At 41.2% G+C, this 16078-nt stretch overlaps 1 protein-coding gene across 6 annotated transcripts in view; it reads right to left on the reverse strand.

Moving 5' to 3' along the window:
• Positions 1-247: 247 nt before the first annotated feature.
• ARPP21 (cAMP regulated phosphoprotein 21) overlaps positions 248-16078 on the reverse strand; it is a 226260-nt gene continuing 210429 nt past the window's right edge. For all 6 annotated transcript variants that reach the window (XM_054991305.1, XM_054991306.1, XM_054991302.1 and 3 more), the window contains 2 exons: positions 10091-10242; positions 248-955 (listed from right to left, as the gene is read on the reverse strand). In XM_054991305.1, coding sequence (XP_054847280.1) covers positions 698-955; positions 10091-10242 — 410 coding nt within the window. In that variant the 3' untranslated portion in view covers positions 248-697. The remainder of the gene's footprint in view (positions 956-10090; positions 10243-16078) is intronic.

Here is a 16078-nt window from a genome sequence, read left to right on the forward strand (position 1 = left end):
GTAATGTCCCAGTACTGTCTTCACATATGAACAAGCTTTTCAAGGTATGTACTTTTGAGTCAGAACTCTCTTCTTTAGATTTCTGTTGGTCTCTAAGGTGCCACTGGACTCAAATCCTGCTGTTCAAATGAATAGATTGGAAAGAATGAAGAGGCCAAGCAGATACTAGAAAGCTGACCTTTCCTCATGAGGTCAAGTAACTTTATTGTGATTTAACACTACAATACAGTAGATATCCATAAAAAACTCTATAGTGTATATAAATTATTCGTTCCATTCATTAATTTTTAAAATGTCCATTACAACTTTGGTACAATGTGGTTTTATTATATTTTTAAATACTTTTAGCTTCACAAACTCAACACAAAGTACAAAACTAATCTGAATCAGGGATATTATAATCTACACAGTGGTGTTTAGTGGTAGGAAAAAATCTTACCTCAATGATTTCATGTCACTAGCTTAGCTATAAAGGCATACCTAGCGGACATGACAAAATATGCACCATTAACCAGCAAACAACTTATTACGTTTTGTTGTTGTTGTTTTTTACATATTTCCAGCAGTGAGGTCTCTCTATGCTCCTTAACCAATTACTTACTTTGTATTCCTCTTTTCAGTTGAAGGCCATGAGATAGTGGTCATTAAAAAAAATGCACAACTATCTTTAAGTATCTGTACTATAAATTTCACAGTTTCAGTACTTGACCTGCCATCCGCTATTGTTCATATTCGCACAGTTTGTCCTGCAGTTGGCAGAGATAACTGGAACATTATTAGAGGGACATTGGGGCGCAATCAATCGAAGATTGTTCTGTGGGGAAGGAGGTATGACATTACAGTAAACGGGCATTCCAGTGGCTGTAAGTGTTCCTTGACCTGATTGATTAGGTAGCATGATTGGCTGTTGATATGACTGTTGAGGCAGTCCTTGAGAACCCTGGGTCATTGGCACCTAGGGGAGAGTATATAAGAACACAGTTAAAAGAAAAGTAAAGTATGAAGCCCTTACCTTGCCTTCAGATTTTATTTTCTTTCTTTGTTACTGTTGTTGGACCCTGCACATTTTTTACTTCCCTTCACTGACGTTCTTAAACGTCTTTGGGAAACGTTTCATTTGAGAATAACCTGCTGGTTTAATGAGAACGGTGGGATACCAATCTGCTTCCATCTTCTCCCCTTGCTCCTGCCATTTGCAGGCTGGTGGGCTTAATAGTTCACCATCAGCAAATGTTGACGATTGCAGAATTTGGTTGCTCTTATTTTAAAAAGACAACCCTCCCCATATCTAAGAACTGAGAGTCTCTCTACACAAGACATCTAACACTTTTTTTTTTAAGTGTTAGGTGATGCAATGTTTCCTGGGAACTGTAGTTTTAAAAGAGTCGCTTAGGACTGTTGTGGAAAGGAAGGTTGAAAATACAAGCAAAGTTAGATTAGAAGCATTTCTCTAGTGTAGTTTATGGACACAAGCCTTTAGTCCCCCCCACCCCATTCGTGGAATCTGCCAGGTCTTAAAAGAAAGTTGAGAGATTACTGGAGGAGAGGAACTTTGTAATTCCTCCCCACCCACTCTGGGTGGAATTATTTTAAGACCTGGTAGATTCCACCCAGAGTTGGGGGGCGGGGAAGGAGAGACTAAATGTCAGGCAGGCAAGCCAGCCTGCCTGCCATAATTGTGAATGCATATATACTGGGGGTGGGGTGGGGAATGGGCTTTCTTCCTGTAGTGTAGTTTTCTGCTTTCGCTTTGCAGAGAGGTCTTATCAGTATGGGAAACGACCTTGGGAACATAAGCTTTGCAGGACTTTTCGCTGACTTCAACTGACTTGTTTGAACTGGGGGGAGGGAACTGGGAAAGTCGGGAAAGACTTTGCTTCAGCATTCCAAACAATTTCTATATAACAGTGCACTTCTAGAGAGTTTTATCTGAATAAAGACCCTTAATTCATACAATCATGTTGGATGAAGTGGAGGGTCTGAGAGAATCCCCTAGCCAGGCCTGACAGTAAAGGCTTGAGCCCATAAACAACACTAGAAAATGCTTCTAACTTAATTTTACTTGTATTTTTAACCCTCTCCACAATGATCCCAAGTGACTCTTTTAAAACTACAGTTCCCAGGAAACATTGTGCCATTCAGTACTTGAAGAACGTGTGCCAGATGGCTTGTGCAGAGAGACTCTGAGAGAGAAGAGAAGGGGAACTGGCTGTGTTTGTCTGTCTGCATGTATATAGACAGATATCCAAGTTTGGAAAATGAGATAATGTATATGAAGCAACTGGAACACTGAAAATGAACTGCAAAGTATCATTATTAATCCAACATTTTTGATGTCATAATTCACGTTTGCACACACACATCCCTTCTTGAATAAATTACTCAAGGAGCACCTCTTTTTCTTCCTAATCCATGTGCGTATGGAAAAAGGGATTTAATGTGGCAATATTTCAAAATTAGAATACTGGACTGGCACAGACTTTTTTGCAGCAGTTCATGTAGACTTCATGATATTCTAAGCGTAATTCATTCAGTACTGCTGAATTACATGGGTGAGCAAAAATCACCCAGGTAATTAGTTTGGCTTCAAGAACTTGTCTTTTTAAAAACTGGGCCAAGAAATCAAAACTACAGCTAATTCTTAACAGTGAAACCAGTGAGTTCTTTGGACTACCTTCACGTGGAGGTTTTTCCCCCACTGTGGCTACCTCCTATGCTGTAATCGTCTTTCCATATCTTCCTCAGACGCAGTATGCTGTTTTCCAAACCTACTTTACTCTTACATTTTTTGGAAAGAACTTTGTCCAAGCAGGTGTGTTCAGGTCATCTTGAAAGAAAATATTTCCCGCCCACACAGCAGCATTTCCCCACAATTTGCCCCTTGCAGGCAACATTTCCCCATTTTTCTCTGCGCTGCAGCCACAAGGCTTTGGTGGTTTTTTTTTTAAACAAATGATAGTTGCTACTGCATTAAAGTACAATAATGGTATAATGGTAATAGTATAATGGTAGTTGCTACTGCATTATAGTACAATAATGGTATAATGTTCTTTCCTTTTATTCCCTTAGAAGCTCATCAATTAACAAATCTTAACAGCAAAAAGTTGTTCATCTTTTTTGGTGAAAGGGATAGAAGGACTGAGACAAATTTTGCTACCACCAAAGTAATCTTAGGATAATTATCTTTAAGCAAATAAAATAGTGTTTCCAACTTGCAGGGTGGTGGTGATTGATCAGTAAAAGGTGGCTCAATATAACAATAACAACAACAACAAAAATAAACTGCACATATATTCTTCTAGACAGATTAGTGCCCCACCCAGAGCAGTGAACAAGTTAGTGTTATTATTATCCCCACAATACAGCTGGGGAACTGGAGCTGAGAGGAGTGGCTTGTCCAAGGCTGAGCTCATGGTAGTAGTGGGATTTGAACCAGCAGAGTACTGATTTGCAGCCAAACCCCTTAACCACTGAGCTTCGGCAGCTCTGATATTCTCATAAAAACAGGACATGTAAAGATGTATCAATCCTATTAAGACTACAAGAGCAGATTCTATCAAAATAAGGCCTGTTCAAAAATCTTCCTTCTAACCCATATAAGGTATAATATTCAATCTCTCAAATAAAAAAAGCTCTGCAATAGCATGGAATTGTTAAATAATACTTATAGGGAGGTAAAGATTTTTGAAGGAGTACTGCCAAAGAACAAGGGGGTACAGACACAACGAGCTCTAAATGTCACACTTCCATGGTCAAAGAGAAAGCTTTTAATTTACCCATATCAGAAATAAGATTACTTGTCATACCGACTAGTGGCAGTTTCTCATCCAAGCTTTCACTCAGACCTATTACAAAATATCCTGTTTCAAGGCAGCCAATAGAGGCAGGCTGTGTTGAAATTCATTTTGTTAGTTTTAGCCAGTTTTCCAGCCTGTCAAGATCACCTTGAATCTTGCTTCTGTTTTCTGCTGTGTTGGCTACCCCTCCAAATTTAGTATCATCTGCAAATTTAATGAGCATCCCCTCTATTCCTTCATCCAATTCATTTATAAAGAGGTTGAACGACACAGGGCCCAGGACAGATCCCTAAGACACTCCATTTGTCACTCCTGCCCAAGAAGAAGAGGAACCATTTACAAGCAATCTTTGGGTATGATCTGTCAACCAGTAACAAATCCATCTAACAGTAAAGTTCCTTTAGTGCTCTAGGATGCAATTCATCTGGTCCTGAAGAACTGATTTCACTTAAAGAAGCTAGGTGTTTACGTACCACCCCAATGTCTATCCTAGGCTGCAATTCCATTTCTTTCTCAGGTGTTCCCTTTTTGCCAGGGTGAGCACAGACTCCCTTGCACGTCAAGACCAAGGCAAAGTAGAAATTGAGCAATTCTGCCCTCTCTTTATCACCTGTTAAAATCTCACTTTCCTCTCCCTGGAGTGGGCCTAACATTTTCTTTCTTTCTTTTTTTTGCTCTTTCTTGTTGTGTTTAGCATCTCTCACTAGCCTAACCTCATACTGAGCTTTAGCCTTTCTAACAGTCTCTTGACAAGCATTGGTAAGTTGCTTCAAGTCAAGTTAGCCTTTATTGGCATATAGCAGCAATTCAAGTTATCCACTTACAAGGTAAGTTGCTTATATTCATCCTTGGTTATACATCTTTCCTTCCATTTCTTAAATGTGTCTTTTTAAATTTTCAGATCTTTAGAAAGCTGTTTATGGGGCCACCCTAGCTTCTTTGGGTACCTCCCACTTTTCTTTCTCATTGAAATAGTTTGTGATTGTGCCTTTAACATCTCGCTTTTAAGAAACGCCCACCCATCTTGAGCTCCTTTCTTCCTGAGTTTTTCTGACCATGGGTTCTCCCCAGCATGACTTTGAACTTATTAAAATTATCAGCAGAATTTGCTCAATATTAAACCCATTTATTGACCACTGTAATGGGGACCATTTCTTACTTTTGGTGAAGAGTACGATCTTAGATTTCTGGTAGTTAATCACCAGACTCTCATACAGACAATAATTGAAAAAAAAAACTTGTGAGTCCCTTTGCAAATCAACTCTGGAGCGAGACAAAATCATCCACATAGAGAAAGACAGGGACACTAATATAATGTTCTATTGCCACTTATCTATTTCTATTTCAAATTTTAGTTCCTCTGAATTCTGTTTTCAGGTTTTTTTTTTAAAAAAGATGAAATCTCCAGCCGTTTCATTGCAGAGATGTAAGGGGAAAAATAGAGGCAGTTTTTGTCTAGAGTGCCCAGGGAAACAATCTGCAAGACATCTGGAGTGGGAAACACTGATCAACTGCAGAAAATCCCTATGTATGGAATTTCCATCAACAATGCACATGGCTTTACATCCACAGTAATGATGTAAAGTGCAGAATCCTCATAATGCGAAAGCAGCCTTGGGCTTTTTCTTTCTTTGGAGGGACTCTGAATCTGAGGAGAAGCTGCATGAGTTCAGGGCACTATTGTGCTGTCGTTGTAGCATCAAAATAAAGCTTTAAAAGCAGAGTGTATCATGTACCTGTGCTCTCCACCATATTATCAGAATTACTTTGCAATACTCTAGTCTCGGTTCTTTTGTACTTAAGTGGGACCCATGAAGCATTGCAGCAACTAGATAACTAAATCAGGACAACTTCTGGCATTTAACTGCTAAATAAAAGCAGAGGTTCTATGAGGAGAAACGATGGTACTTTTCACACTCAGATTTTAAAGTGTGTTTGTACCTGTTCCATGTCTCATATTTGCAGGGGTTTCATACTTGCAAACTAGCCATGGGACGCGGTGCAGCTCTTTGTCCGTGTTACCCCGATTTTTCTCCCTGTGGACATACCCCAATGTTAATTTTTAATCAGCTGCCAGATTAATGCCAGTGTGAACACTTTTGGAGTGCTCACCCCTCTCCTTTTCCCTGGGAGCTGACAGGATTGTATGGCATTAACCACACCCACCCAAGTCAGCTCTCTGAACTCCTTTCCTGCCATTTTTTTGGGCCACTCTGCAGCCCTCCTGGGCAAGCAAAGCAGGCTCGCCACAGCTTAGCTGGGGTGGCTGCTCTCCTCTGCAGCCTTCCTGTCAACCACCACCCTCACCCCACTGTTCCCAGGGGTAAGGCAGGACTTCTCTTTGCATGAGGGGGGCGAGCAGACTCGTACCCAGTCCCGGGTCAGCTAAGATGTGCCAAGTTGTGGCTCGCTGCTCGCTCGGAGATGCGCCAAGCTGGGACTCGGCTGGGGCGGCTGCTCTCCTGCTCCATAGACCTCCCTGGCTGTGGACCAGGAGAGCGGCCACCATGGCTCGCAGCCAGGAGGCTGTGGAGCAGAAGAGTAGCCACCCCAGCCAACCCCTGGCTTGGCGCATCTCAGCTGAGCTGGGGCTGGGTACGTCTGCTTGCTGCCTCCCCCTGCAAAGGGAAGTCATGCCTTACCTCTGAGAACAGTGGGTTGGGGGTGGGGAGTTGACATGAGGGTGGGCATGGGGTGGGGGCTTGTCAGTCAGAAGATGTAGTAATGTTGAAACTTTACTATGCATGCTCGAAGTTTTTAAAAAAACAACAGTGACGTGCACTGCAATGCCCCCAAAGTCCGAAACTGAACAGAGGCTTCAGGGCAGATCTGAAAGGAATCACAAGAGGCCAAATCAAAACTTCTTGGAATGGTATGAAAGGAGAGGGTGCCAAACCAAAGCCATTGCAATCGTCCTGACTACTCAAAAATAGTGTTTTAAACTGTAAGTGTGAAAGGAGCCTATCTCTTCTTTACTGGATGGCTTTGCTTTGCTATTGGATGTGCAGACTGACAATATAAAGAAACTTAAATCTTTTTTTCTGACATACAATAGAAAAATTGAATAAGGAGAGCTGGAATTTCTCTACCTCAAAAGAGGCACAAGGGTAAAGGGGTTTTATCAGATAGGAGGAACTTCTGTAGGTACCAGTTGAATGAAATAGTGCCATTGCTGGAATATTTCTAGCTGATAAGCTATCCCAATAAGCTTTCTGCAAATGCTGGCATTAAAACTGCTAGCTGAATAATAAGTTCTTTTGACATGTTGTTCCAAAACAATCTTTGGTTTTATTGAACTTAGGAACCTGAATTTTAAAATGACATTTTACTTCCTAGTTTACTTCAGAATGCCATTCTGTACCCCGTCTCCACTTGACATGGGGGGAGGTGAGGGGTTTGCTGTGGCCAGAGGAGAGGACAGCAGATCACTTTTATGATGCCTCCCTGTGAGCTGCATCAAGAGTGACGCACGGGAAAGCTATATAAGGGACTCAGTGGGCACTTGCACTATTAGTGTGGAAGACGCAAGAAATACCAAATTGTAGGAATAAGTATCTTGGAGGGAGGAGGAATACATAGACAGGTGGGGGAATTCACCTTTATTTAACTGTTTTATTCGGCTAGGGAATCTGAATTTTAACATTACATTTTGCTTCCTTGTTTATTTCTGGAAAGTTAAATCAATAGTGAAAAAGTTCATAACTGAATTGCAACATCTCGTTTTTCTGACAAGCAATTGCAAAGCATTTTGTCATGTTAATTCTGTATATGGCAATGATTTTATGAACTATATTTTATGTCTGACATTTAGTTAGTTTGTTTCTATATTCATCTGGTGTATACATATGAAATTTTGCCTTTTTAATGATCTTTCGTGATGCCAGGAAAAAAAATACTGATTAGATTCTAATTTTTTCCTTAACAGTATTAAAACATTGACTCCAAATATTCAGCTTTCTATAATCAACTTAGGGACCTGCCTGTACAAAGTCCAGACTGGGGGCCGGATCAGTCCAGCTTTTTCACTCAGTCTCATCCAATTCCCCTCCACAGTACAGCCTCCACTCCACATGACTCTTGTACGGGCAGGTCCCATGACTTAATTCAACCTCTTCGAGTAGTCAGAGAGAATGGTTTTTCTTTTTTGCTAGCAGAAAAGCTGATTAGATCAAACACTGGATTTTGAATATTATATTTCTAGTTCATCATCAAATTCCTTATTCATCTGATGAACATAGCTAAAGTAACATGTAATTGGGTGGAAATGCAGGACTTGGTTGGAGATACCCCTTGATGACTGTTGTTGTGCGATATGGGGATGGAAATGGTAACACAATGCAAACCACCAGAATTTTTCTTTCCAACAAAACAATCTGGAAGATGTGGATTGACAGGTCTATGCCTTTCTTTGAAATGTGTAGTTTGGAACACAGCTACTGTGGGAGTTATGGATAAGCATACTGTCATGCATTTCACAGCTTGCTGAAGATACAGTTAGGGATAATGATCCTTAAATAGCTAACTGTGGTTGCCTAACTACCTTAAATGTTATAGTTAATGATTAAGGTATTCTGAATTTAGATCTAATGTGAGCATTGTAAATCTATCCCATTCCTTTGGAGTTGATAGACAAAGGCATTCTGACAAAGGCAATACTGTGTTTTTCTGCCTAGGTTAGCCTTATAATTCTTCCTATTAAAAAAAAACTGCAGCAGGCAATGGAATACAAGCAAGACAAATGGAATACTTTAAAATACAAATTGAGTTTCATTTGGTTTCTTATCATTTTCTATAAAGCAACAAGTGGACAATGGAAGCACTAGGATGACTTGTCATACTTTACAAGGTTTCAGTTCAGATAGGAAGTAAACTAAGTTACCTTCTTTCTTGCTGAGAATATACTTAATCCCACACAGCTAAGGTTTTTTACTTTTTTACTTAAGAGAAACAGCTTACTTAAGAGAAACAATTTGTTGGGTATGAGAGTCTCTTCTACTAAGACAGTGTCAGATACCTCTACCACTGAGTAATTTATAACTAGACTAGGCAGAACACTGAAATATACATTGTTCGAAGTTATAATCCATAGACAAAGAAAGTAACCAAGTAAGTAACATACTTTCTTTCTGACTTGGTACAAAGGCGGGCTTATCAACATTTAGAATAAATAAATCACATAATATTAAGTAGAATGGCACCTGGAAGTAGGAGAGCACCTGGAAGTAGGAGAGATGTGATCAATTCCACTGCTGTTTGGGGCAAACACTACACTTCTTTTCACACACACCCCTTAAAAGTCACAGAAGGGTATGTGAGCCTGCATACTGTGAATGATTGAAAAAATAGTGGAGGGAGACATTTCAGCTCAGCCAGGGTTTGTAGTGATAGCACATATATAACTATGGACCCCCTGTGACATGTTAGCAGTAGACATGGGCACAAATCGGAATAAGAAGCTAATTTCGTCACGAAATGGGCCGTTTCGTGTGTCACGAAACTGCGTTCTGTGGGGCTGTGGTTATCATGAAATTATCAAGAAATTCATGACTTTTTGGCCTGTTTCGTTAGCTTCGTGAATGATTCGTAATTTCAGATAGGCTGGTGCCGATCCATTGATTCCCTAGGCAACAATGGGCCCAGACCATTTGTTGCCATTGGAAACCCCAATCATAGCCCACTTACCCTTGATTGGCAGCTCTCCTAGCCATCTGGAGAGCTTCCATTCTGCACAATACAGCCAGGAGCTGGAAGTCTCTGGTGGGCGCCCCTTAGGGGACATCTTGGGATGAACGGTGAGGTTTTGGAGGAACATCTAGCTCCTCATCCACATCCCAAACTCTTGAGACTATCCCTGCCTGCCGTCCACCCCTCACTCCGTCTTCCCAGCCCAACTCCACATCATGGCCGGTCCGTCTTCCTCTGATCCAGCAACTCCCGGTCCCTGTTTCAGTCATGCACTCTGGCAGCACTTCCCACCCTTCCCATTGACCTTCCCAATCAACATATTGCAAACTGGGAGGGTGGGTGGAGGAGAGCGTGCTTAAGTCTCCCTGCAAGTTTGGCATCTCTGGGTATGAAGGGGACCGTTGAAATGCCCTGGGTTTTGACGAGCCACGAAACCAATGAATCATTTCGGCAAACGAATCAATTTTGTGAAATTTTGTAATTCACGATTTGTGGATCGCGATGAAACATGAAACTCTCGTTTTGGGTTTTTCCCATTCTGTGCCCATGACTAGTTAGCAGCTTTCCCTTTTTTGAACAATGTAGATGTCCAAATAGTTGCTTGGTACCTGATAAGATGACATGGCTGGATACTGGACCAGCATGCCTTGCACCTGATTTCCCTGTTGATTATTCATCAGGTTCTGACTTTGGGGAGGCTGTTGCATTCCGAGGAGTCCTTGGAACCCTTGCTGTTGATTGGACAAAACAGACTGGTAACCTGGAAAAAACAACAGATGGATTTTTCAGAGTGCTCAGGGAAAAACCAAGCCTTGACATAAATTTCCACATACATATCCTTCTGAGGTTTTGTAGCTGCTGGATTAACAGAAATAAAACTGTTAATAGCTAAAAATATCAGCTGAAAGTGGCTCAGCAACTAGGATCCTTTAATAACTTTTGTTGTTGTTTGGACCCCTTTCATATGCAGATAGTGAGAATAAACAGGGTGGGTATGGAAAGTGCTTTTGCATTCAGGAAGAACTGTAAGATTATTTTGTTCCAGAGAGGATTTGGTGGAGGATAAATGGGCTTTGGCTGTGTTCTTAACTGTGTGTTTTAACTTCATATTGGTTTTAATTTGTTGCTTATGATGTCTGTGTCCTTGCAGGTTTTGCTGTTCTATTAGGTGCTTTGAGTTTGTGGAGACAGGGTGGGATATAAATATTTTAAATAAATAAGTAAAAGTACAGGGGAAATAAAATGATTTTAAAAGGAAAAAAATGGGTAAGCATAAAACCATTCAAGCAGGTGCAATCATATCTCCCTGGACCTTTCAATAGAGCTGTCAATCAAGATAGGTTATTTTGGGGGGGGGAGATCAATCTTACAATATCAATCAGAAAGACTTTTTTAATATGAAATAATCCAGTGCTCCTGTCCAGATGGGCCATACAATTCTCCCCATGCACAAGGCTTCAGAAGAAAGTTATTAGCTCTTGGTGGATTGACATTTGCAGTGTTGTTGTTTGCTTTCTATTTCCTTGCACAGTTGAGATATACCTAGCTTATGATCTCAAAGTCGTGAGGTACACTGAACAACAAACTACTCATGAATACAAATTGAGCCTCCATGACACGCATATACTTTTGCATGGAAATAACACAGTATTTGCTTGCTGGAGAAACTCATATTTGCCTGAAGTATGTTTATTCTCTCAGTGTCACCAGAAAAGCTGATAGTGTGGTGCTATGCGTAATTGAATTTTTTTAAAAAAAGACTGTACCAGATATTAAAGGATAAATGGTATTTATATGAAAGTAGGTTCAGATCTGATGCTGTCCTTGACTCTATAGCTGCATATTTTATACTGTTTCCCACTTCTCAGATTCTGTGCATATTAATCAGACCACCTGTACTTAAACTGGTAATAACATTAAATACATATAGAACAACCTGGATAGCCCAGGCAAGATCGCTCTTGTTAGATCTCAGAAGCTAAGCAGAGTTGGCCTTGGTTAATAATTGTATGGGAGATCTCCAAGGAAGCTCAGTGTCACTATGTGGAGGTAGTCAATGGCAAACCACTCATTAGTCTCTTGCCTCAAAAACCCCAACAGAAGTTGCCATAAGTTGGCTATGACTTGGTGGCACTTTCTAGCACCAATGGAACAAAATCTGAGTCCAACACCTTAAAAACCAGCCTGGAGAGGAGACGACTGAGAAGTGATATGATAACCATCTTCAAGTACTTGAAGGGCTGTCATACAGAGGATGGTGTGTTGTTTTCCATTGCCCCAGCATGTTGGGCCAAAACCAATGGGTTGAAATTAAATCAAGAGTTTTTGGCTAAACGTTAGGAAGAACTTCCTGAAAGTTATATCAGTCTCTCAGTGGAACAGGCTTCCGCAGAAGGTAGTGAACTCTCCTTCTTTGGAGATCTTTAAGTAGAGGCTAGATGGCTATTTGACAGAAATGCTGATTCTGTGAAACTAGACATGAGAGAGGGCACCATGAGAGAGGGCAGGAAGGGTTACATCAGTGCTTAGTTCTTGTTCTCCTTTCTTACGCACTGAGGGTAAAGCCAATCACCACTTTGCAGTCAGGAAGCAATTTACTCCAGGCCTGTTTGGCAAGGAATACTGGAGGCTTTTTGCCATCTTCTGGGCTTGGAGCAGGAGGGGGGGGGGGAGGTAGTTGTGAATTTCCTGCATTGTGCAGGGGGTTGGACTAGATGACTCTGGAGGCACCTTCCAACTCTACGATTCTATGAACACATTCTGGTACATATGTTTTTATGAGTGAAAGCATATTTTGTCAGTACCTGAACACGAAAGCTTATATCCCAGAAAAATGTGTTGGTCTTTAAGGTGTTGACTTGGATTTTGTTCTTCTTCTACGATCCAACATGCATACCCATCTGACATTAAATATATGTTTCATGTGGATGGCAAATGAATGTTTGTTTCTTGAAGCCAGCAAAATTCCTTCTAGCACATAAAAAATTACAAGCACATGAATCAGGTCTAAGCATGGTATACCTTCATCATTCATGATGGTGTTTGCTTGCATTACTTGAGAAGTAATATGGGATTATACTGGAGCTGATGGGAATGAGAAGTTGCACGAAGGATCCTGATAGGTCAGGGACTGGACTAGAAGAGCTTCACTAGCTTGCAGTGCAATCCTAAACAGAGTTACTCCAGTCTAAGCCCACTAAAATCAATGGGTTTAGATTGGTGCAACTCTAATTAGGATTGCACTGTTAGTAAACCAGTCTATACATCTGTCCCTGCATTGTCTCCAGTGTAATCATAATCTCTTTGCAAAATCACTATGATGACATGATGTTGTTAATGGTATAAATGATCCTATCATGGAAAGTCCAATCAGGTATCAGATAGAATGCTGTGTACTCTTAGTAGCCTCTCACCCCTCAGCCTATACCATGCCTATGTGATTCAGCAATCATACCATTTCCTTTCCTTTATTTATGGTTAGCTTTCCATTTAGAAGATTACAAAAGGAATACAGGACCTATGAGGAAGGGGGAAACTCATCCTTGCTTTGCTGGCTTCTCCTGCCAAATCTAGCCTGATTTTCTTCCCTTGGCTTCAGCACAGCTTATTATTCCCTTGGTTCCAGCATAGGCTTTGGCTTGCTGTCTCTGTCTCGTTTGTCCCCCCTCCTTCAGTTTTGGTTCCATCCCTCCCCTTCTCCTGCTGCTGGCTGTGCCTGCCTCTGCATTGACCCAGCTGATACATTTTTTCCTGTAACCCTGGGCGTTCCAATAGCTGTGGCTGGCCAGTGGACAGTATTGGATCTGCACAGGAGCCATTCTTTGGCTATTAGATACAACTGATTCCTCTGATAGCTGCTTCATGCCAATGTCTTATTTGCACAGTGGGCCAAGTATTTCATAGATGTACAAGAAAGATGAAGATAAGACTGGACTGATTCTGCAACAATAAAAAACTTGTCAAAGTCCTTTGCTTGATGAGAAATAACTTTTGTTGCTATCCCATTTTTTATAAGACTCTTTGTGATTGCTATTGAATGACACTGTTTCTTCCCAGATGTTTTTGAAGTTTCAACAGTAAGTGTCACTGTGGCTTCCTATCGGGGACTAATTTCTAGGAAGTCTGGAAAACCTGTCTGTTTTGGTAAGAAAAAGATAAGGATTAATCTACTGTAGCGGAACAGGAAAATGATGTTACACTGCAAAGGAGGAGGAAACAAAAACATTCAAAAAATAAATAAACTAGCGAAGGGTAAGAAGGGGAACTATGTACTGTTTTTTCTTCATACTTGCTCTCCAGCTCATTAGCTTTCATACTACATAAAATGTAATCCTCAAAAGCCTCTTTTCTGTCCCCAGAGAACATACATACATGGCTTATTTTACAACTGCAGAACATATCAGATGAACCACCCTATTACTTCCAGCTCTGGGGCCTCTTTACTGCAATTATATCACCCTGCTCCATGTTATCTCTACTACAAAGACAGAGGGCTTTAAAAAAAATGTCAAGGCATACATGAGACACAGTTTTCCACAGCCAGAGCCTTGCATGGATTTCCAATGAGTCCCTCTGAGGAAAAGGAAGCCTTAGATTTACGCTGTAAATAGAAGAGCTTGTCATTGTATTGAGTTAATGCATTGAACTTTTATGATCAGTATCACTGTGCAGACAGCCAAAACAACTTAAAGCATTCCCCAAGGGAGAGCCACCTTATGAAAGGCTCACCGCTGGTTTAATTTCTTAATGAGTCTATGGTGCTTAAAAGAGAGCAGAATGATCATACACTTCCTCTAGCAATGTCGCCCAGGAGTGTCATTAAGGCAGGCTCAGTGCTCTAATGATCTTAGTCTAGGTACTTTTGCAAATAGGAAGTGAGGTTTTGAAGGACTGAGATTTCAGCTCTCTTAGAATGAGATGGGAGGCACACAGGAGCCTTCACCCTGACGTATGCATCCTGCTCCCCTAGTTTTTAATACTATGATGTTGTTTTAATTGTAAGCCACCTCTGAAGAGGCAGCATAAGAAATAGCTAAATAAATAAATAAACACAGGATTTTAATAGCCAAATGTACAAACCGCAAAAAGGGAGAAATCCCCGCCAAGCCTAAATGGCTTAGGAAAAGAAATCCCACTGCTGAGAGAGACCTTACAGGTTTTAGAGTCTCAAGTCCCTATGTCCTCAGCAGCTTGGGTTACCTGCAATGCCAGAGCCCTCAGCAAGCTAGGGAGGGGTCCTATATCCACACTTCCCTTCTTTTCCAAGGAATCAGACACACTCTCATCCGGTTCCACTTTCTGCTTATTCAGGTTGGGTTACAGATTCATAGTTGTTGCGCTTTCAGCTGGCAGCGGCAGTTTGTGTCACTGACTCCCAGGGGGTGGATTCTCTTCACTCCTTCCCCTCCCCGACTGATGCCCATTCTGCTCTTTAGCATCCTCCCCCACTGCTAGACCTCTTCTCCTCTCCTCTCCCTGCTCTTTTCCACGCTCTAGCCTACAATTTTTCACCTGGTCATAGATCCAGAGGAATTAGCCATGTTAGTCTGTAGTAGCAAAATAGAAAAGAGTCCAGTAGCACCTTTAAGACTAACCAACTTTACTGTAGCATAAGCTTTCGAGAATCACAGTTCTCTTCGTCAGATGCATCCAGATGCATCTAAAATGCATCTGAAGAAGAGAACTGTGATTCTCGAAAGCTTATGCTACAGTAAAGTTGGTTAGTTTTAAAGGTGCTACTGGACTCTTTTCAATTTTTCACCTGGCGTTGGTCTTGCAGCCTGCACACCCGTTTCCTTTCAAGTATGTCATCTGTTACAGCACCCTGACCCTCGGTCGGCTTGTTCAAGAGGGGTTGCCCCCCAACTGGCCACACGAAAAATCGTTTCTCCCTTCAGTCCAGATACATTTGCTTTTCTAAAGATCACATTTACATGATGCATGCCCTGCCCTTCAGGCGTACATGACTTTCCGCGTTTCATGATGAAGATGGATTGCTGGACTGCAGATGGAGCCAAGTCATTTTTCTGTAAATTGCTGTGCCATTTAGGGGGGGGGGGGGGAAACCCAACAACAACTCAAGTCAATTTTAGTGACCAGGGAGGAAACGACTGTTACTTTCTCATCAAAACCAAGTATAGGATTAAAATAATCAAGTAAGAACTAACAGCTGTTACTGATCTCAGCAGGCTGGCCTGATAAATACCAACTGTGCAGGCTCAAAAACAAGACATCAACCATGAAGTACATCTGAGTTTTGATTACGAACAGAGGTCAGGGTTCAATATAAGGGGAGCCCAAATCATATTAAAAATGAGTATTATAAGGAATTAGAATTCATATGGCCAACCTGTTATGTGTGAACTCTGCCAGTTATCAAGTAGCTGGCTTGAACTGGAACTCTTATCAGGCCTCGTATAAACTATATGAAATTGCAGATTAACACATTAATCCAAGCAACATGTTTATGAGATACAATGAAGGGCACAGCATGACGGGCTAGTTTAAGCCCTCAGAAATCTGGAGTTCCAATATCTGCTCAGCTGAGATTTTATTCTTTGGCTTTGAAATCATCACTGCAGTTAGATATGAGCAAC

This window comes from Eublepharis macularius, chromosome 11 (assembly GCF_028583425.1).
Source record: "Eublepharis macularius isolate TG4126 chromosome 11, MPM_Emac_v1.0, whole genome shotgun sequence".
Lineage (NCBI taxonomy): Eukaryota > Metazoa > Chordata > Lepidosauria > Squamata > Eublepharidae > Eublepharis > Eublepharis macularius.